The following is a 23035-nucleotide window of genomic DNA, read 5'->3' on the forward strand; positions in this document are numbered from 1 at the left end:
AAAGGTTTTAACATAAATAATAAATAGGAAGACAGCTTCACTGTAACCTCATGAGTTTTATTTACAAAGTATTTAACTATTCTACAGTCTACAGATATAAAATTATCTTTAATGTATTAATTCAGAAAAATACAGAGCATTTCAGCTTATTTTTGAAGAACTCAAAAGGTATTCTAGGAGTTCCCGTCGTGGCACAGTGGTTAACGAGTCCGACTAGGAACCATGAGCTTGCGGGTTCGATCCCTGGCCTTGCTCAGTGGGTTAACGATCCGGCGTTGCCGTGAGCTGTGGTGTAGGTTGCAGACGCAGCTCGGATCCTGAGTTGCTGTGGCTCTGGCGTAGGCCGGCGGCTGCGGCTCCGATTCGACCCCTAGTAGCCTGGGAACCTCCATATGCCGCAGAAGAAATAGCAAAGAAATAGCCCAAAGAAATAGCAAAAAAATAGCAAAAATAGCAAAAATAGCAAAAAAAAAAAAAAGGTATTCTATCACTTTATTAGTACTCAATACATAATAAGCTCTAGTTGTCAAAACAATATTTCAAGCTGTCACTTTAATAGCAAATTTTTCAAAAGAGCAGTCTATCTAAACCTTTACATCTCTCATAATGCAGATCCAACCCCTTTGCAACCCACTGAAAATATTTTCTTCAAGCTAATGACCTACTAAATGCTAGATCTAATGGACTTTTCTTTCTCTTCAAGCTCCCCCAAAACCAAGTGAAAGGTTTATACATCTCCCATCAATTTTTCAAATCCTTGATTTTTATCTCTAGCCATTCAGTACACTTCAGTTCACAAAGTAACTTAGTGCCTATTACTTGCAATTACTATGCTCTTAAAAGCCAATACACAAGAAGGGGGAGACAATGCAAACTAATGTCCAAATGACTGCAGTAAAAGAAAGACTACAAATATCATAAGGAATGTGAAAATCCAAAATGCTACTTGGATTCAGGATGTGTCCAGAGCAGTTATTCCTAGCTTTGCATCAAAATCGCCTATGTAATTATGGTACTTTGATAACAATCTTTAATCTAAAGACAATGACCACCGATATCCAAATTTTCTCAAACTAAATGACATGCAGCTAGAGCTGAGAACCACTAGTTTAAAAGTAGAGAAAAATCAGAAAAAATTTTAGAGGTTATGTGGTCACAGACTCTGAAAGATTACTTATGTTCTGACAGGTGAAATTTAAAAAGACAAAAAGAGAAGCCTCTCATACTTTCGTGGTGTAAAAACACGAATTTGAAATACTGAAGTTGAAACACTCAACCTATCGCCTATTATTTATTAGCCAATCTGCTATTTATCATCCATGTAACTCAGTCAAATCATTTGGGTTCCTCACTGGTAAAACAACATCTTAACTACATAAACAGCTTCTTGTGGGGCTCCAAGAAGAGCCTACATAGTTGAAAACAAAATACAAAATAACCAAATTCAATTTAAATAAAGAGTGCTGTTATTAATATCAGTAAGTCAAGTTTGGTCACGTAAGAAATGTTGGGAATATAAGGAATCTAAGACAAGAAAGGAGAACCAGCCAATTTCCAAGTAAATAATGATAAAAAGATCCAACAGACATAAAAGTACATTAATGATGAGTAAAACCAGAGAGTTAATGAATTATAAATCTCCTCAAACAAATAAATAATGATGAATCATTTCATTACTTAGTTTTAGCCCAAAAGGAAAAACAACAGCCCTTCAGGAAGAAAATGCTCAGAGGATTAGAATCCACTGAAAGAATAAAGCCCAGGAGTGAGTTATGCTCAAGTCACTGGAGATGCCCTGGCCACATGGGTTTTCTTGCCTCAGGTTTGCTATGAGAAGGACAGACAGAGAAAGGGAGGGAAGAGGCTGACAAACTGGACCTCAAGTCCAGTTGTGTCTCTACCACTGCCTATGTGCTCATGGGCAGGTGATTACAATTCTAACTCAGCTTCTTCATGTTCATTACCAAAAAATTAAAAAGTAATTAAACCAGATCACACATAAGACTCTTGCTAACTCAAACATTCAGTTTTTTTTTTTGCTTTTTAGGGCTACACCCACAGCATATGAGGGTTCCCAGGCTAGGGGTCAAACTGGAGCTGCAGCTGCTGGCCTGCACCACAGCCGTGGGGATTTGAGCCATGTCTGCGACCCACACCACAGCTCAATGCAATGCCAGATCCTTAACCCACTGAGTGGGGCCAGGAATCGAATCTGCCACTTCATAGGTTTGTTTCTGCTGAGCCACGACAGGAACTCCAAACATTTCAATGCTTTTAGGAATCAAATGCCACTACGCTGCTATAAAACCCCTAAGAATATTTTGTTAGAATTCCATTAAAAAGAGCAAAAGTAATTAAGTAAGGAGATCAAGAGCAGTGGAATAAACACAAAAATGATTAGAATTAAATAATCCTTATAAAGATGTGATTAAAGGTAGCTATTCCTGGGCTAATTAGGAACCAAGGTAATGTTGAAAACTCCATATTTTTTTAACCATAAACTATTATTTAAGAATTGATACTTACATTAATAGATTCGATCTGTCCAAACTCTTCAAACAGGTTAGTTAAATCCTGCTGTGTTGCCTTCTTGTCTACCTGACCAACCCACAGAGTAGTACTGCACACTGTCAAGACAGAAGAGACAAAAGGCCTAAATCACACGGACAGTGACTTCTTTCAAGCAGCTGGGGAAAAGGCACTGGTAACAATAATAAATTAAAATTAAGATCGTGTATTTAAAAAAATTTTTTTTTTTTGGCTGCACACTCAGCATATGGAAGTTCCCAGGCCAGAAATCAAATCTGAGCCACAGCTGTGGCAACGCTGGATCCTTACCCACTGTGCTGGCCAGGGATTAAACCTGAGCTGCCAGAGACAATGCTGGTTCCTTAACTCACTTTGCCACAGCGAGAATGCCTAAAATACTTGACATTTTTATTTGTTATGTTTAAAATCAACTAAACTACCAAGTGCCCAATTCACACCTATGCCAAGTCAACTTCTCGCATTATCACATATTCTCAAGTGTGGCAGCATACATGAATCACCTGTGTATATCTGAGTCCCACTCTAAAACATGATGCAAGGTATGGAGTATGACCATTTTGGGAACTGGGAATTTTAAAATTCTGTAGGTAATTCTAATGTGCAATAAAGTTTCAAAGCCACTTTTAACTGAAATCCTGTTTGTGCATCTTAAAATATCTCTGTGTGCTAGAATGATTAAGTGATGTTTCTCCCTAATCAACAGTGAAATATAAAAACAGCATCATATCCTTAAGAATAATTTGCATGGAGATACACAAAAGAAAAGGCTGGAGCAGAACTCCTTAATTTGTTATCATGTAACACTTGGGGATACTTCAGGGTCAGAAGCCACTTCCCTTTAATAAATGAACGCTACACCTAAGACATCTCGCCGACTTTTGGTTGCACTATTCGTGCCTCCATAAACATCTCCTTTTCCTGAAGACACTTTAAAAATATGTACAGCTGACATTTGCAGAGTTGTAAGATAAATAGATTTATGTTAACATCATAAAAAAATTAGTTTCCAGCTTTTGCATTATATTTTATCTACAACAGAGGCTAGAGCAGGCTTTATTCTAGAGCTAATTCAGCCCACACTACGATGTGACCATTCCAAGATCTCTACCAAATGTGGGTTTCAATTAGGTGTCTCTGCTTTGGCTGCTCAGAACCTGAATGCCTTCTAGACCTGCGTGAGCTTTTAGGAATCATTAACAGATCCCTAGAAATCGTTTTATTTCCTGCTATTTGTTCTCTGTCTTATGTAGTCTCACCCTATGCATACATAACTTAATATTCAACCAAAGTCTCAAAGGGCAATTGTATTAGTTTTCTTTTTCTGCTGTAATGAAACACCACAAACCTATTACTAAGAATCATTTAGGAAGAATTTGGCACTAATTATAACTTATTTTCCTGTACCTCACATGCCTACCAAGTCAACTCTCCCCTAGGTCTTCCTCAAAACAAACTCCATTACTACAAATTTGTTCTAACCATGCATTATAGATTGAGAAACATAAGGGAGGGAAATAGGAATCTCTCCTTCAATACTGATACAGTTCGTAATTAGCCTTAAACATAGTAATTATTCTTACAGACCTGGTGTTCATTAATTCATTACGACACTGTGCACAGAAGTCATGTGCCCATTAACAGACACAACCTAGTCTACTTTATAAATCAATATTTAAGCTGTATTTTCTAACTGGTACTAAAAAAAAAAAAAAAAAAAAGACAACTCTCAATGACTTTAGTATCTGAGTAGAAACTGCTATTCCTTTTTCTTTTCTCCTCTATCACATTACAGAAACCGAAAATAAAATTACTCATTTACCAAAACTGTTTTCAACTCTTTAGTCTGAAAATGAAGAGACTTCGTAGCAGATAACTACTTTCTTAATATTTACTGAAACCAAAATTTTGTAAAAGTATGTCACTTACCACTTAATGTTTTGGATCTAATTGGCGGTAACCCCTTTTTCTGCCGTTCTTTCTCCCTTTCTCTAGCTCTTCTTTCACTTGAGTATGAACGTGACGATTTCCTCTTTCTTTCTCTAGAACGGGAGCGCGATCGCTTTCTGTGTTTACGCTTTCGAGAACCAGATCGAGACCTAGACCTTCGTTTTCTTGGTGATCTATAAAAATAATCTTATTTTACTTCTAATGGCAATGTTATTTTTCTATCAAATTTCTCACTTTTAGGTGAGGGGGGAAAAACCGTCTTATATCTAGTTAATTCTTAAGAAATGTTAAAGTACAATCAAATATCAAACATGCATTTTCTCAAATCTATAAACTGCTTAGGTCCACCCTAGTCACAGATGTTTGTCTGCAATGATTCTTACTGAATCTGGGTGACTATTCGCAACCACGAGGAAAAAAAAGATGAGATTCCAGTAAGGGTCTCACTTTCTCTTAGCATCTTCCAATTCATTTTTCAAACAAGGGCCAAGAACAGGAATGATAAAGACCAACAGGTTTTAAATTAAAAACCACGGAATGTTTTTAACAGAACATTAGTTCACTATATAATACTGTTTACAAGTTCTCAATTTCTAAAATCTCATTGTTCTTGACTTATTACAATATAAGATGATACTGAAACACTGTTTCTTTTTTCCTGTCAAGCATATGCCATTGAACTTGTTTTGCAATACTTAGTAAGGAGGTGCTGCTACGACTGATGTTTTTGGCACTAACACTGTAAAATTCAATGAAGTGAGGGCAGTTTGGAAAAAGACGAAGTGACATGCTCTCATTTGCAAGAGGTAAATACAAGTTTAGTTTTTGAACCACAAAAGGAATGACTAAAAATGTCATTGAAGATACTGCCCCTCTTTCAGCATTTATTGTTCAGATTTTCAGGGGTATTCATTTGTAGAAAATAGGGCACAGAAGTGTTAAAGGTTAATGACTACATTTTAAGACAGTTTATGACAAAACAATATATATGTGCACCAAAGAAATTTATCAGGTTAAGAAAAAGGCACCTTCAACTCAAATTTGAATAAGCATGTACACTGATGTACCTTATGAGCAAGGGTGAAAAGCCCACAAAGAAAACCATTTCTAGGATGTTGTATAATAGTTTAATATGGTTAATGTTTATAAAAACATTTTTGGTATTAATGAGGGAATGGAATGTAAGAAATACAATGACATTTCTAACACTATTCCTCTAGCTTGAGTTAAGTGTTCAGAGACAATAATAGTCTAGCCTGGGTATTATCATTTTATTATTAACAGAAATCAGGTATAACTGAAAATCTAAGTCTTAAAATTCTGCTGTGACTCACATAAATTATTCAAATAAATGGCCACAACTATATGCAATTAAAAACATAACAAATATTTTGCTTTCGAAGTTCTGAATTATGGTCCTTCTGACAGAATATGATGCACTCTCAGAAAAACATTTCCTTTAATCCTGATGCAAAGAAATAAAGGACAGCAAAAAAAAAAAAAAAGCCAACATTTTAAAAATTCACACATAGCTATTTAAATAACACTGTAGAACCTTGAACGAGATCGTGAATGTGTTCTTGATCTTGAACGAACAGCCACCTTCTTTGCTTCTTGTTCGAAGCTCTCCTCTTCCACTCCATCTTGCCCTTCATCTATATCCATATCCTTGAAAGTCAAAAGAAGAGCAAACAAAATGCCTGGTTGAGATTCCATATATACTGGCAATTCTGCCTTAAAAATATTTTCCAGAGTTCCCGCTGCAGCTCAGCAGTAATGAAACCAACTAGTATCCATGAGGACACGGGTTCAATCCTAGCCTCGCTCCTTGGGTTAAAGGATCTGGCATTGCTGTGAGCAGTGATGTAGGTTACAGATGTGGCTCAGATCCCTCACTGCTGTGGTGTAGGCCCGCAGCAAGCTCGACCCCTAGCCTGAGAATTTCCACATGCTGCAGGTGCAGCCCTAAAAAAAAAAAAGAAAAAAAAAATCACCACAGTAACACTAAAAGGTTAGAGTGTGAAGCTTGATGTGGGGGGGGAACCATTCAACTTGACATTATTTTACACATTAAAAAAAGTTACACAAAATAAAAATTACTATATTTATATTTTCTCTGTAATCAATTTAAAAAATTTATGACCCAGAAAAATATTTATTTTTCACCTGTTGCTGAATATCTATGGAATCATCTAAATTTGCTTCAGGTTCAAGGAAATGCTGCTGACTGCTTCCTTGTGATGGTGACGCAGAATGCTCTGACCCAAATGTTCCTTCTTGACTATCCTGAGGAGTTGCCTATTGAGAATGTAGACGAACACACAAACATTGGGAAATAATATTACAAATGAAAATTTAAACATGCAAACATCGCAATTAAATTTCTGAAAAGAAGCCAAACACCTAAAGAAATCCTGTATTACATCTTTTATGATCAATCTAAAATGACACTTTTGTATAAATTCAAGTTTACTTAAAACACCTCACAAAAGGCAGACGGAGACTGTAATACTAGAATAAAATGGTAATATCAAGTAGGTCTCAAAACAAATTTTTATTGTGGCAAATATAAACTATCAAGAATAAAGGGAATGTATCACAAATGATGAATACAGAACCAAGTTACACACTGCATGTGCAGAAGGAAAACAAAGCTCAAATTCCAATATCAAAAACACTAATCTAAAAAAACAGTTCTCAACTTGGGCCTTTCCCCACTGCATTTCTAGGAAATCACAAAATAATATTAGGAAGTACTCGGACATGTAAAACATTTTAGAAAGTCTAATAAACATGGGGCCTAATTATAGAAACTAAAATTTGAATTTTTTTTACCGCTGGGATTAGAATTACAAGTTGATATATTGACACTGCTTACATGATTCTCATCAGTATGAACCTGATCAGGAGTTACATATATTATGGCGTTAACTAAAACTGAGAAACTGATTATCATGAAAAAATGACTCCCTAGTTAAATATGACTAAGACATGATCTCACAGGTGTTGAAGATTAATAAAAAGAATTCCTGGTAGTGCAGAATTCCTGGGAGTACACAAGTTGGGAACAACTGGACTAATTATCAAAGAAGAGCAATTCAAAACTGCTACAAACTCTGTGATTGTGAATCTAATTCCGAATGTGTCTATCTATAAAGGAAATATAACCAATATTGTTGATTACGGACAACAATATTGTATTATTAACTTCAAAGTTGCTAAGGGGTTAAATCTTAATTGTCCCCACCACCAAAAAAAGGTAATTATTTGACATATTAAGGTGTTAGCTAACAGTACAGAGGCAATCATACTGCAATATATAATTGTATCAGATCAGTATGTTGTACACCTTAAATTTTATCATGTTATATGTCAATTAAATTAATAAAAATTAAGAGTCAAAAAGAGCATTAAATAATTGCTCCAAGTGTCTTAATTTATGATAGGTTTCCCAAGGACAAATAACATTTTCAAGGTTTAGAATTAAAAGAATTAGAAGACCTCAATTAGTTAAATCCTTGCTCTATTCCACAGAATTGACCAAAAAGTTGGTAAATGAGTATAGTCATTGACAACAAATCAAAATGTCTTAGTTTTAAGCACGGTTCTGGCTTATGCCTTTAAAATTGTACAATAAAGGAGTTCCCGCTGTGGTGTAACGGGATTGGCCGGGTCTCGGCAATGCTGACATGTAGGTTTGATTCCCTGGGCCAGGTGAAGGTGAAGGCTCTGGCGTTGTTCTATCTGTGGTATAGGTCTCAACTGCAGCTTGGATCTGATCCCTGGCCCAGGAACACCATATGCCCCGGGGTGCACAGACCTCCCCACGAAAAAGGAAAAAAATGATACAATAAAAATAAAATTCTTAACAACACAGCAAACTACTTTTCACATGCATCCTGAGCCTTACTGTCTGGCTCTACTTCAATACTCACATGCCCTTCCCATCCCTTACTTCTTACATCCACCCCATTTGTTTTTCATCTCTGACTTCTATTTAATGGTCGGTCAACCCTTGGTATAACCAACAGAATCCACTGCAACCAATTTTCACTTCTGAGTTTCTTTTTTGAGGAGTTTTACCTATTTTGAAAAGGTTGCAATTCGTGACTTTTATTCTTTCTTAGAGGTCTTACAAAAAAGAAAGAGAAAGTTTATTTTCAAAATTCAACTAAGGAGTTCCCGTCGTGGCGCAGTGGTTAACGAATCCGACTAGGAACCATGAGGTTGCGGGTTCGGTCCCTGGCCTTGTTCAGTGGGTTAAGGATCCAGCGTTGCCGTGAGCTGTGGTGTAGGTCGCAGACGCGGCTCGGATCCCGAATTGCTACGGCTCTGTCGTAGGCTGGTGGCTATGGCTCCGACTGGACCCCTAGCCTGGGAACCTCCATATGCCGTGGGAATGGGCCGAGAAATGGCAAAAAGACCCAAAAAAAAAAAAATCTCTAACAGTATTTTCATCCAATTAGTCATTCAACAGGAAGGACTTCATCTTACAGTGTTTTGGGAACAAGAGCCTGCATTGTTATGTTTTATTAAAAGAACATGTGACACGAATTTTACTGACACGAAAAGGTTTGCTATATTTCAACTATATTAAAATTCCTAATTGGCTTTTCCCCATCCCTACAGTCTCGCTTTTAAATTATTTGTAAGATGCGTAAAATATTTTTTTAAAAAAACAGTAACAAAAAGAATCCACAGGAACCAAGTGGCAACTGACTTTTTTTTTTCCTGATATACTAGTATACATCCTGGTATATACACATCTCTAGTTTCTTCAATAATGAATGTCTTCATGCAAAGCATCAATGAAAACATTGGAAAAAAACAGAAGGATAAGAGCAGCTGACAAAGACTTCTTCAAAGGTTGGATTAACGTTCAATGTGACATTTTGATCAGTTATAAATCTACTTTCCTCATTTTTTTTCTCTGTTAAGTAGCAGGAAAGGCTTTGTCAAAAACCTTACTGACGAGTTCCCATGGTGGCTCAGCGGAAATGAATGTGACTAGTATTCATGAGGACACAGGTTCAATCCCTGGCCTCGCTCAGTGGGTTAAGGATCCAGCGTTGCCCTGAGCTGTGGTGTAGATCACAGACGCAGCTCGGATCTGGCATTGCTGTGATTGTGGCATAGGCCCAGCAGCTACAGCTCTGATTCGACCCCTAGCCTAGGAACCTCCACATGCCATAAGTATGCCCTAAAAAGGCAAAAAAAAAAGACAAGGTACATAATTCCATTGTCATTAATTCCAGGTATAAGTTCCAACATTCAAATACTATTAATATCCATTTTATATTTACTATTTGCACAAAAAGGACAAGTTCAGACCCTAGCAGTGTCTAAGGTTTGCTATTCCTTCTAAATTAACCCTTCCCTCTTCCACCTTGCCATAGACCTTCTCTTACACCTCGATTACAGAAGCTAGGATTCTGCCTCGTGTTCATACAGATGTGTACACTCTATTGGAAAAGAGGTTATCTGAGGCCAGATGCTTCTCTGTTCATCTCTGTATGTCTAACAATGCACTGCTCATACTTTGGGATGTTATTTCATATAAACAAGTGTTTAAAATAAAAGTTTCAGCTACACATAAAATAATAGAGTATCTTAAGACTGACATACATCAGTGGCATACTTTAATATTAGATTTTCATTTCAATAAGCTTCAATTTCCTACAGTGTAAAATGAGATTCAAAATGCCTACCTCATAAGCATTAAATGTAACCATGCTGAATAAAAGTTCTTGAAACATACTAGGAGCCTAATTAAAGGCAGTAATCTATTTTGTCATTATCATCATTAACACAGCAAAATTATCATTACCTTGCTTGACAGGAAATTTAGAGGAAAGAAAATTTTAAATTATAATATTGAAACATCACCTGTCTTCTATTCTGTAATTCTGGTACACTGAAATTAATTTCTATAACGTTCTCAATGGATATATAAGTTGCCAGAACACATTTTGATTATAGACAAAAAAAAAACCCCAAAACTATAAAAGTCCTAAAAAGACTGATCTTCTTAGTATAAATAAATAAAAATCGCCATAGTTTAGCAAAAACAAATGATCCCAACAGCAATAACTCTGAAAACCACAAGATGGGGCTATAAACCTTTTGAGGCTGTTGTTCCAGAAGTTGCTGTCTTAGATGTTCAAGGTTTTGCTGCTGTAGCTGTTCTGCTATCTGATGAAAAATGGAATTGTTCACAGATTCTGAAACATGAGAACTAAAAGGAAAAATAAGCAGAAGTGTATTTTAAAATCCAACAAACATAACATGAAATAATTGAATATTCAAAAAGAACACCCCAAAATGCCAATTAAATGAAACACTCTACTACAATGTTTACTTCTGAAATATTAACACAGAAAACAGACTACCTCAGAACATTAATATGTTGAAATCGAAATATACTCAACAGTGTTTCAAGAGATGGATACCATGTTAGAGATACTCTGATAAAGACTTGATATTACTGTCTCATGCTATCAAATACTATATATATAAATTAGTACTTATTACATTAGAGCACTTTAAGAAAATCTCAATAAAACACTTACAAAAACAGTTAAATGTACTTAAACACTGTCACTCTAACACCTTTAACTATGAGACAGTGGGGAAAATGGTCTATCAATCAGTATACGTGAAATCTACAATCGTAACTGATCATACACTTTACAAAACTAATCTGCTCTCTTTAGAAAAACATTCACATTATTAGGTATGTTAACAGAAACAGTGTTTAGGTAAGAGTAAATAATAATTGAACTATACTCTGGGAAATTCACACCTGGAATACACCTGGAATTCTGGGTGCCACAAGGTAAGACATGAACAAAAAAGAGGGCATCCCAAAAGGGACAATCAGGATGGTGAGAAGTCTTGAAACAGTTGAAAAAAAGTGTACTTCATCTGGAGCAAATAAACCTAAGGGGAAGAATGATACCTATCTTCAAATACTGAATGGCTATGTCTCAAAAGATAATGGAATAAATTTGTTTCCTTGCTTCAGAAAGCAAAATGGATCAGTGTGAAGAAAGCAAATCAAACAGAATTCAGTAATAAAAGATGACACAATATTAACAATTACTTAACTTATCATAGAAGGTTATTAAAACAATGGATAAATATCCTATCAGGACTGTTAAAGCAGATTGTTACATTGTTCCAGACACAGATCTATATGATCTCAACTACAATTCATAATCTAAAACGTTAGTTTTTTCAAGAATTTTTAATCAAAACATGTATCTGGAGTTCCCATCGTGGCGCAGTGGTTACGAATCCGACTAGGAACCATGAGGTTGCGGGTTCGGTCCCTGCCCTTGCTCAGTGGGTTAACGATCTGGCATTGCCGTGAGCTGTGGTGTAGGTTGCAGACGCGGCTCGGATCCCGCGTGGCTGTGGCTCTGGCGTAGGCCGGTGGCTACAGCTCCGATTCGACCCCTAGCCTGGGAACCTCCATATGCCGCGGGAGCGGCCCAAGAAATAGCAAAAAGACCAAAAAAAAAAAGTATCTGCATATTATATAAATACATTTTAATAAATTATCACGATATAGAAAATAACCTGAATTTATCACAGCATATATTTGCATTTTATATATTTTATAAATTATCGCAATATAGAAAATAACTTCTGAAACAAGATTCCCAGGGGCTTTTCCCATTCATTAGCCCCTTCCTATTCTCCCACCTGACACCCCTACTCCCCAAAATCCTCCTTCCAACTGGTCCTCTCATGAACCCTCACAGAACCTAGGGCCCTGCAGAACTGTTTGGGGGCAAGGGGACCACTCATTTAAATAAAAACATACACTCCATTTCTTTAAAAAACACAGTTTCTACAACTCTACTCCTTACTTCTAGTTAGTCTAATATACTCCTAGAATTTATTATACTTCCCAGAAGTGGCCACAGGCACCAGAAGCAAGTTTCTTTCCTATTACTACAAATACTCCTACAACTAAGATAAATAAAAGCCTAATATAGAAAATATCACAATTAGACTCTCAACACATCAGTTTTCCAATAAAGAATTTTGACACATCCCAACTATTTGAAAAATTCTTAGAAAGAGCAAAAATAACATAGGGAGGCAACAAGCAGCAATTCTACCATCTTTCTGCAATGCTGGGAGCTCAGGAGCCTAAATAGTAACTCAACTTATTGGAAGTCCCTCTTTCAGACGGCAATGTTCCAGTCAAGATTTATAAAGATAACAGAAAAAAGTTATGGTTTATAAAGAAAATATAACGACTCTTACAGTTGAGAAGTTGGAATTTCCTTTTTGGGTTCTTCACTATGCTCAGAATCTTCCCCAAAATCAAACCTATCCATCAACTTCTAAGTGAAAAAAAAAAAGAAACAAATTTAAAAGTGCTTCACATAAGCTGAAGTTACAAATGCTATTTTGGAGGTCAATGACATCCTATTAACTTATCTCTATCATTTAACACATATTTCATATCATTTTATGTTACATGATAATAAAGCATTTTATTTGAGTGTATCTTTACTTTTTTCCTTTAAAGCATTTTGACAGACACTGCCTTATGAAGCAAAACAAACCACTATACAAAGCATAAATACCAACATCTAATTTGACAGAAGAGAAGATTAGGATTAAAATAATTAAGTATTTTGTCCATGGTAACAAAGACTGATAATAAACATCCAGAACTATATACAATCAACAGATCTATTACTAGCACAGTTCTCTTAGAATGCTCCAATGACTTCTAAATGATCAATTTAAAGACTTTTTTGGAAGATGAGGACTAAAAAAGTCTAAGTAATAATTTAATAAATCAATATATTTCTATTAAAAATAACAGGAGCAGAAATAAAAATAATATGGATAACATTTCCAAGGTACTATAATAGTCCCATAATTAGCACTAATACTGAGGATATCACACAATAAGTTAAACCAAAAAGATTTTCAGTGGTTAAGGAATCTGACTAAGAACCATGAGGTTGAGGGTTTGATCTCTGGCCTCACTCAGTGGGTTAAGGATCCGGCGTTGCCATGAGCTGTGGTGTAGGTCACAGACAAGGCTTGGATCCCATGTTGTTGTGGCTCTGGCGTAGGGGGAGGGCTCCAGCTCTGACTGGACCCCTAGCCTGGGAACCTCCATATGACCATATGACGCAGGTGCGGCCCTAGAAAAGACCAAAAAAATAAAATAAAATAAAATTTCAACTTTAAAAACATCATTCTTCATGGTTAGACATCATTTATTATACTGTACAATACTGTAACAACTTGTAGAGAAGCTTTTCTTTGAACTTTCACATACTTTACAATTTTAATTTTAGCAGGTTAAAATTATAACGCAGGGACTTCCCACTGTGATGCTGTGGCTTAAGAATCTGACTACAGCAATCTTAGTCACTGCAGAGATGCGGGTTCAATCCCTGACCTGGTGCGATGGGTTAAAGGAACCAGCACTGTTGCAGCTACGGCCATTAAAAAATACATATATAATGTATTTATACATATATAATTACAGGACAGACACCACAATTAATATATAATTCTTCACATACAACTGTTATCTTAACATCTACCTTGTTAAAAGACACGCCCTGTTCTAAGGGATTAAGAGTGTTGGCTGCTGCAGCTGCTGCTGTAAGCTGTGCTGTAAGAGCCTGCAGCTGGACCACAAGACCAGCATCCAGGGCTTGCAGGATGGAAGGCTGAGGCTTCTGCTGTTGTATCTGTAAAGTCTGTATTAATTGCTGAAGCTGTGAGGGGGAGAAAAACAAAATTATTACAAACAAGTACTGGGTTTTATCCATAAGAATGCCAATCTGAAACTTTTAAGTCAATAAAATCTATTGTTCTACAGACTAGAGACCAAGAAAATAGATACACTAACTCAAAACAATGTTTTTTTAAAAAGTCTTTTTTTGTGTGCCGTATCTAACAGTTCTTAACAATTCTGTCTTGCTTCTGGAAAGTCAGGGAACTTTAAACAAAATAAAATGATGAGACTCTGACAAAGACAAAACAATCCTGGTTCCCCTACTCACCCTCCTTCTTAACAAATAGAAACCATAAGAAGATCCTGAAGATATTTCAGTTAAGAAACCCTACAAACATTCTAGTAATTAATACTTTTCTATTTAAGATCTAAACCTAGGTCAAACCTGAAAATTATCCAGTTTGAATAGAAAAATAAAAACAGGAAAGCTACTGATAAACAAGACATTTGTAGTCAATAAAGTTCAAGGTACAGTGGGAGAAGCTACAAACAAAATGGAAGATGACAGTAAGTGAAACAACTTCATGCCTGTCTAAAGCAGCAACACTAAGAAACAAACTGGTCTTTACCTAGTAAATATTTACTTTAAACTCCTATGTGACAGCAAAGAAAATACAAAAATATGTAACAGCTGAGTTACTGCACTGAAGAAGATCCAGAACAGACAAGGATGAATGAATGAAAGGAGGGGAGAGGGAGAAGAAAGCAAAGAAATGTCTCATTTCTCCTTTATACACTTTCACTGCTCTTTCTGACATCCCCGTCCCCCCCGACCCCCAGCGCTGTTATTCTTTCAGCCACCCAGGTTCAAGCCACTTGCAGCTTGCTTCTTTCTCTACTCTGACTTCATATCTCATAGATTACTGGTTTCTTGGGGGCTTTTTTTTTGGGGGGGGGGGGCTGTGTCCATGGCATATGGAAATTCCCAGGTCAGGGATCAAACCCATGCCACAGCAATGATATCAGATCCTTAAGCTGCTGAGCCTCCGGGGAATTCCCATGGTATCTTCTTGATTCTTTATACTATTCTTTTGGGAAAATCCATTCTCCCGCCAAAAGTTTTTTTTTAATAGATGTCTTTTAAAATGACATTGGCTTTATGAATTAATTTCAAAATATCATTATCTCAAAAATTAGTAATTCTATAACTTAACCTAATATCCAATTCAGTTTCCCCAACTGCCCCAAAAATGTAGAAAATGGATCCAATCTAAGACTATAATTGAATTGAAATGGTTTTTACATTTTTACATTATTAGAATGGTTCCTTTTTTGGGATGGAGGGGATTGTCCTTTTAGAAAGTCCACAACCTTACTATTTTTCATATATTCATTACTTCTTTTAATTATTGTTATTAAAACAAAAATCCTCCTTATTTCTAGATTTCTTTCCTCTCTCATCCATTCAAGTACTATTCAGATCATGTGACTTCAACATAAAACTCTCTGGCAATTCCCCATTGCTTAGGATATGAGTCCCTTATTTCTTGGTCAGCCATTTATGTCTTTAGGAACCCAAGTCCCACAATTAGGTCTACCATTTCAAATTGGTCACTAGTAACTGACATGCACAGGTCAACTTACCCGCCAGACAACTCAATTATAAAATATCTTTTCTATATCCAACGCTGTTATTATGCCTCTAGACATGACTCATTCCACAAAAATATACTGAATAGCTGCTATAAGCTAGACACTGGATATACACCAGTGAGCAAAACAAAAATCCTTGCCCTTGTATAGCATACATTCCAGTGGGAAGAGACAGAGAAGGGACAAAATGAAACTAGTAAGTTACATAAGGTATGAAGTGCCAAGGAAGGAAGATGGGTGACAGAGAAAGGGAGTAGAGGGGATGAAAGGTAGTCTGCGGCTTCAAATAGCTGTTTGAAGCCCTTACTGAGGTAACATCTTAGAAAAGACTTACAATAGGTTGAAACGTGTGAATATATGGGGGAAGACAGTTGAGGGAGTTTTATTGCACAGATCACAATTAATCTGGCTTTTAAAGGATAGGTTAAAAAAAATGCTAAGGAGGAGTTCCTGTTGTGGCGCAGTGGTTAACGAATCAGACTGAGAACCATGAGGTTGCGGGTTCGGTCCCTGGCCTGGCGTTGCCATGAGCTGTGGTTCAGGTTGCAGATGTGGCTCGGATCCTGCGTTGCTGTGGCTCTGGTGTAGGCCGGTGGCTACAGCTCCAATTTGACCCCTAGCCTGGGAAACTCCATATGCCACGGAGTGGCCCAAGAAATGGCAAAAAGACCAAAAAAAAAAAAAAAAAGGCTAAGGAAAGACTATCCTCATATTTTGCCTTGACAAGCTCCCTTTCAAGGCTCAATTCAACTGCCACTTTTTCAAAGATGCCTTCTCTTGGCTACTCTAATTCTGACCCCTTTCCCCAAGCCTAGTCACTCTAAAGATTTACCCTCCTTTAAGTCCTATCACCATCTAAATAATGTTTTATACTTCTTCATTGTCTGTCTCCCCTAAGACAGAAGGATACTTTTTCTAAGGTAGAAGACCTCCCTGTCTCATTACTGGAATAACAATAGCACCTAATAATGTTTGGCATAAACTATGCACTACGTCAATATTTTGGTGTAGAATGAATTACTTGTAAAATAATCTTTAATGACATAAAAGTGTCTATGATGCATTACTAGGTGAAAAAAAAGCAAGTCACAAAGTCCTATATGCAGAGGGATCATTTTTACACAATAAACACATACTCTTTGGGTGGTACATAATGAAACAACACATTAGGAAAATAATGAGTTCTAAATCATTGCGGGCATAACGAAAGTTGCTCACCTGTTGGCCTTGAGGACTCTGTAAGATCTGAGCTACAGCTGCAAGTGTATCTGTATTTGTTATCTGAGATACCCACGGATCAGGTAAACCTTGGACCACATTGGCTGGAGTAACAGGTGTCACAGGAGTTCCTTTTAGAAAAGACATCGAACCCACCCCAATAAATATGTAAGTAAATGAATAAGACTTGAAAAGGCAGAGAGAGCTGTTCTGTCACTTATATAAAATATCTACAAATTTATACACATTAATTTTATTGTCTTCATTCCGAGAAACTATTACAGAATTAGGTAGACTTAAAAACAAACAAACAAACAACCCAAACCCACCAAAACGAGCTAACTGTACTTCCACACTTGTTCTCAACTGAGCTGCAACTTTAAAGGAGCTTACAACACTTGAAGTCATTAATAATTTTACTAAAAAAGAAAATTTGATGATATAAGGAAATACTCAAAATGCAATCTTCGATGAAAAATGTCAACAAATGTAGTTCTTGGACTATGATAAAAAAAATTTCAAATGTCACTGAAATATCTTTAAAAAAAACTGGAGTTCCCATCGTGGCTCAGCAGTTAATGAAAACTGACTAGTATCCATCAGGACACAGGTTCAATCCCTGGCATCGCTCAGTGGGTTAAGGATCAGCATTGCTGTGAGCTGTGGTGTAGGTCACAGACACAGCTCGAATCCCATGTCGCTGTGGTTGTGTCACAGGCTGGCAGCTGCAGCTCCAATGTGACACCTAGCCTGGGAACTTCCATATGCCTTGGGTGCGGCCCTAAAAAGACAAAATAAATAAATAAAAATTTAAAAATAAAAATAAAAATTCATGTTTTTGAGTTTATTACTAAAAATTCTTGGCTCCATTAAATAAATTTTTTCAGGGTTCTCTATAAATATTAAGTACCCTTAGTTTACTGTAAGTATCAAGTTGATTTATGCAAGTTTAAAAGATTACAGACAGTTTGAATAAGGAAAAACCCAACTGACGTACCAATTTCTCAAGCTGGTTGTTTCTAGGGATTTAAAAAACTTAGCTTTTTAATTTTTAGAAAAGAATTACATGAAGTTCCCATTGTGGCACAGTGGAAACGAACTGACTAGTACCCATGAGGATGCGGGTTTGATTGCTGGGCTTGCTTAGTGAGTGAAGGATCTAGCGTTGCCATGAGCTGTGGTGTAGGTCACAGACACATCTTGGATCCCATGTTGCTGAGGCATGGGCCAGCAGCTGCAGCTCTGATTTGACCCCTAGCCTGGGAACTTCCATATGCCGCAAGTGCGGCCCTAAAAAGCAAAAAATGAAAAAAGAAAGGAATTACATACAAATATAATTTCTGATTTTACTTTTCCTTCAAATTACATTTCCTTTCACTTACCTAATGCTAGACAAATTCTCCTGCACTGTCAAATTATTATTTCACATATGAATAATAACCTGAAAAGTGTAAGAAGAATACGCAGAAAACAATCCCTATCAAGCAACCTACCTGGGGTGTTGCTCATGGCAGCAGTAGTACTGGCCAGCACAGGTGTGACAACTGGGGGGGGAATGCCCGCTGCCATGTCCAAAAGAGGTTGAATAATCTCGCTCTTAAATACATTATTTTTCTGCCATAAGTTTAATACTCTCACTATCTTACTCTAGAGGAAAAAAGAAAAATGACATTTTAAGAGTATCTGGTTCATCTTTAAATCTCTCATGTTACACCAACATATTTTCCAACTAGGTCTGAGCTAAATTAACATGCAAATTTTTGTATTTCTAATGAAGCATAAGGAAGTTACACACAAGAATGCTTCCTACCTTCTAACTTCTGATTTCTCTTAATATGTGGGCACTTAGAAAGTGCCTTCTATTTTTTGCTTTATACAAAAAAGGCTTTCAGGAGTTCCCATCATGGCACAGAGGAAACGGATGTGACTAGGAACCCTGAGGTTTCATGTTCGGTCCCTGGCCTTGCTCAGTGGGTTAAGGATCTGGCGTTGCTGTGAGCTGTGGTGTACGTCGCAGACGGGCGGGCTTGGATCCTGCAATGCTGTGGCTGTGGCTTAGGCCAAGAGCTACAACTACGATTAGACCCCTAGCCTGGGAACCTCCATATGCTGCGAGTGCAGCCCTAAAATGACAAAAAAAAAGACAGAAAGACATAAATTAATTAATCAGTGAGAAATATACAAATTCAAGGATGATTTGTTCATTTTAACTGATAGAAATCCAAGCCCAAACTAGAGAAACTTCTAAATCAAAGTGTTTAAGTTACTTAAAAAAAGTTTATATAAAATTTCAAGTAAGTTACTTTAGATGAGATTCTAAGGTATCTATCTGGGACTCGATGATAAATCACTTAAAAATTAGGAGCATTCTTTCTGCCTATTTAGAATTATCAAGTACCAAAGTTAATTAAATGAAAAAAATCTGTCATGAAGCATATCCAAAAATATTTAAAAAATCATACAATATCTTTAGCTCCATATCCATCTATTATAATAAGACTTTTTTCCTCATTCAAGATTATATAATCGTCATTAAAAATAAAAACCACCTAATCTTGTGGTATGTGAGAGGAGGTAGAAGACCGTGGTGAGCTTTGAAGTTTTGCGGCTCTTCCTTAGGGTGAACAGTTCTTCCACTATTCTTACCTTTTCCTACAAAATCAATGTAGCAGTTGACGCTGACAGAAAAAGGACACTAAATTTCCAAGTCAGTATCCAACACACACAACTTTCTAATATCACTGAGCACCTATGAAGATCACAACACCTTTTTGTTCTCCCTCAGGATCCAAAGCTTCGTTCTATGTAGTACAGACTATTTGTTCACTTAGATCTAGCAGACCTAATACTGTGGTTTCTGGCACTAAGAAATCTCTACCATAACAAAAGAATTTTGGTATGCGGTTAGTTATTTTCTATTAATTGCTTGGTAAATCCATTTTTCATAGACACTAAGTAAGTAAATATCAGCTCATATCAAATAATCAAAATTCTGAACTGGCTATGTGTATAAATAAGCTTTTCATATAATTCCAGAAGCTTATGAGAGCCAGTTTCTGTAACATCAATTGGTTTAATAAATTAAAACGTAGCAAAATCAACTACATTTTTACATTGTTTAAGAAGAGTCTAATGAAAAAAAAGGAACGTGGATAATGCAATAACTAGGAGTAAATGATAACATAAAATGATAAATTAAATTAAGATAATCTGAAGACTCTCATTAACACCAAAAGGATAATTACTGTAGTGATTAAAAAGGGGGGGGGGGGTGACAGCATACCTTGTCATCTCCAGGGCAACGATATAAATTCTGGAAAGTGCTAATGATGTTATTACTAAATCTGGGTGCGAACACATCCTTTTCTTGACCAAACTGATGTCGAGACTGTCGTACAATGGAGTCAATAACGTAAAGCCCAGGTACCTTGTATTCTGGTTTACACTGATGAAAAAAGAGAAGAGCGGGAAGGGAAGCGAATGAATGAGGTTAAATTCTTGACAGACAAATGTCACCATAAATCCTACACAAACACAAAAACCCTGCTCACGCTGCGGTAGTGAACATTCAGACGCTGACTATTTCACAGAGTCTATCTCTGGAATGGCATTTGAAAGAATCTACTCTGGCTACTCCACACACTCAGACTGGCCCATCACCTAAGTTCCAAAACAGCACTGCATAACTGGCTTGAATGATAAAAAACAAGGGTAAGGTACTATTTTAATAACCAAAAAATGTGTTTAATGACTGTGAAAAGCCACATGGAAGGAAGCAGCAAATTCAGGAAAGAAAAGCTCTGGTAATAGTATTGCAAACATGCCTTAGACTTCATCTGAAATAAATAACCAAAGGATTTCTGTATTAAGAAGGGAGAAAATGATATGGCAAATTATAACATTCTTAACATACCGAACCCAGAGTTTCATAACTTTGCTCAAATGCCATACCTATATGAAAGATAAGACACTACCATTATGATTCTAGGAATATATCCCATGAGAACATTTTTAGCTACTCCACTGATCAGTTTCTCAATCTTCTTATCCCTGACCCAATGGGAAGAATACGAAAGTCTCCTACTTTCCAGAGCATGATAAAGAATCCTTTTACTATCAAGCTCACTGCTTCAATTTTTTGCCATATCCAAAAGCATACAAAAACCTGCCTCCCAAACATATACTGATTAAAATGGAACTATGGTTAGATAATTCCTACCTATCTAAAAAGTAGGTTCCAATTTTGGGTGTAATGAGGTCAATATTTCACCCAAAGTAGTTTCAGGAAAATCATATACGGCACTAAATCAAAACTGCATTCTTGAAAAACTTCTTGGCTATCAAAGGAACAGTGAGAAAAGGTTCCTCAGCCCACTTACAACACAAACATACATGTTTCCAAACAGAATTCAGCCAAGACAATGAGTGATTTCACTCTGCAAAAAGACATGAGGTCCCTTCAAATCCTTTTAAAGAATCTTCTTAAGGTTACTATTAAGAAAATGAAGAGATCTTCAGCACCCATTCACAAATATCTACTGCAGTGCTCTGGCCTTCAGTACTTAGGGATTCATGATAAAAGACGTTAACGCTGATGTTTGAACATTAAAGGTTTAGGGGTTTAGGTTTAATCTACCTAAAGGTTCAAAAATGTATGCTCTGTTGAAAGTTATTGTTTTAAAAGTCTGAAGCAGTTTTCACTCATATTCCCCCAAATCTAGCATATTTGTCCTTCAGTTCACATAGTAGCCAAGGCTATTTTCCTCTGACTACCATACATTCAAAGAAATGTCTATCTAGCCAAGCGAATAATATATCCAGTAATGAAAACTTTTAAAATTTAATGAAAAGCCTGACATCTTTGTTAAAAATTACCTATCCCCAATGCCAAAAACATAGATAAAATAATCTGATATACAAAGTACTACTTTATAGAAATGATTATTCTGAGAGTAAAGCTGAATAGAATTTATAAGTTGTGGATAAGAGTTTTTAAAATTTAACTGAATGGTAAGTAATAGAAGAATCAAAGCAGTGAGTTTATTTAAAAATAAATAACACTTTTTTTGATTTAGAATAAAAACTCTGATTATAAACTCACAATACATAAGCAACATAAGTACACAAGACAAGAAATGAGCCTTTCTGGCTTATTGCAAAGATCCCAAAGCTTCAAAACTATGTTAGCAGTTTTAGTATTAAGCTATAAAGACTAAGGAAAAAACAACTTTCCTTACACAATACCTTTACAAACCCTATATTAAGATGTTGTGAGACAGAATTTCCTTCGCTGAGTAGGTATTTTTATGTGTCTGCCACATAAAATGGCAAAAAACAAAGTTAAGTATTATTTAAATATTGTGAATGCTTTAAAATATCATTTGGTAAACTTGGCTAAGTCTCCAACTGGGAACTTGAGAGAATTAAGACAACAAATCTGAAATGTTTTTCAATTTCTTCTTCAAGTCCTATCAGTATTGAAAACACAGGAATTCCTAAGACTCTAATGTCATGCGGTATTTTTTATACTTTGAATAACAACTGTGACTTGTAGTTATAAAGCACTAAAGGTTGCTAACAGCAGCATTTAAGAAAAGAGGGCTGTCTCAGGACCCAGTTATACCTGACACCAAATCAACTGTCACAGTGAACAGGGGATGCTTCCAAGAGGAGGAGGGGAAAAGAACCATTCTGAGGTAGCCAAGGCATTTAGTTCTTCATAAGGTCTTCCCTCAGGAGAAACTTTTCAACCAGAGACTAACTTGCTGGGATTTTATCAGAGCCTAACTGACCTGGGGGAAGAGAAATACCCAACTCCACAAATACCCACTCTACCCATCCAGACCCTCTGAAGGGGGGTTTAAAAAACCCTGAAAAACACATGCGAAGTTCAGTGCCTATAGGTACAGACTCTATTAAAAAACAACTAAAAAAACCCAATTAATA

The 23035-nt window shown here is 36.4% G+C and overlaps 1 protein-coding gene across 1 annotated transcript in view; it reads right to left on the reverse strand.

The window, feature by feature from the left end:
• SCAF8 (SR-related CTD associated factor 8) overlaps positions 1-23035 on the reverse strand; it is an 81215-nt gene that overhangs the window by 14070 nt on the left and 44110 nt on the right. Inside the window, 10 exon segments of the mRNA XM_047769865.1 lie at positions 2527-2627; positions 4477-4670; positions 6053-6165; positions 6664-6795; positions 10618-10732; positions 12775-12854; positions 14082-14258; positions 17090-17220; positions 18583-18736; positions 20373-20534. Of these exon segments, the coding sequence (XP_047625821.1) occupies positions 2527-2627; positions 4477-4670; positions 6053-6165; positions 6664-6795; positions 10618-10732; positions 12775-12854; positions 14082-14258; positions 17090-17220; positions 18583-18736; positions 20373-20534 (1359 nt within the window).

The sequence above is a fragment of the Phacochoerus africanus genome, chromosome 2 (genome assembly GCF_016906955.1).
Source record: "Phacochoerus africanus isolate WHEZ1 chromosome 2, ROS_Pafr_v1, whole genome shotgun sequence".
NCBI classification, from domain to species: domain Eukaryota; kingdom Metazoa; phylum Chordata; class Mammalia; order Artiodactyla; family Suidae; genus Phacochoerus; species Phacochoerus africanus.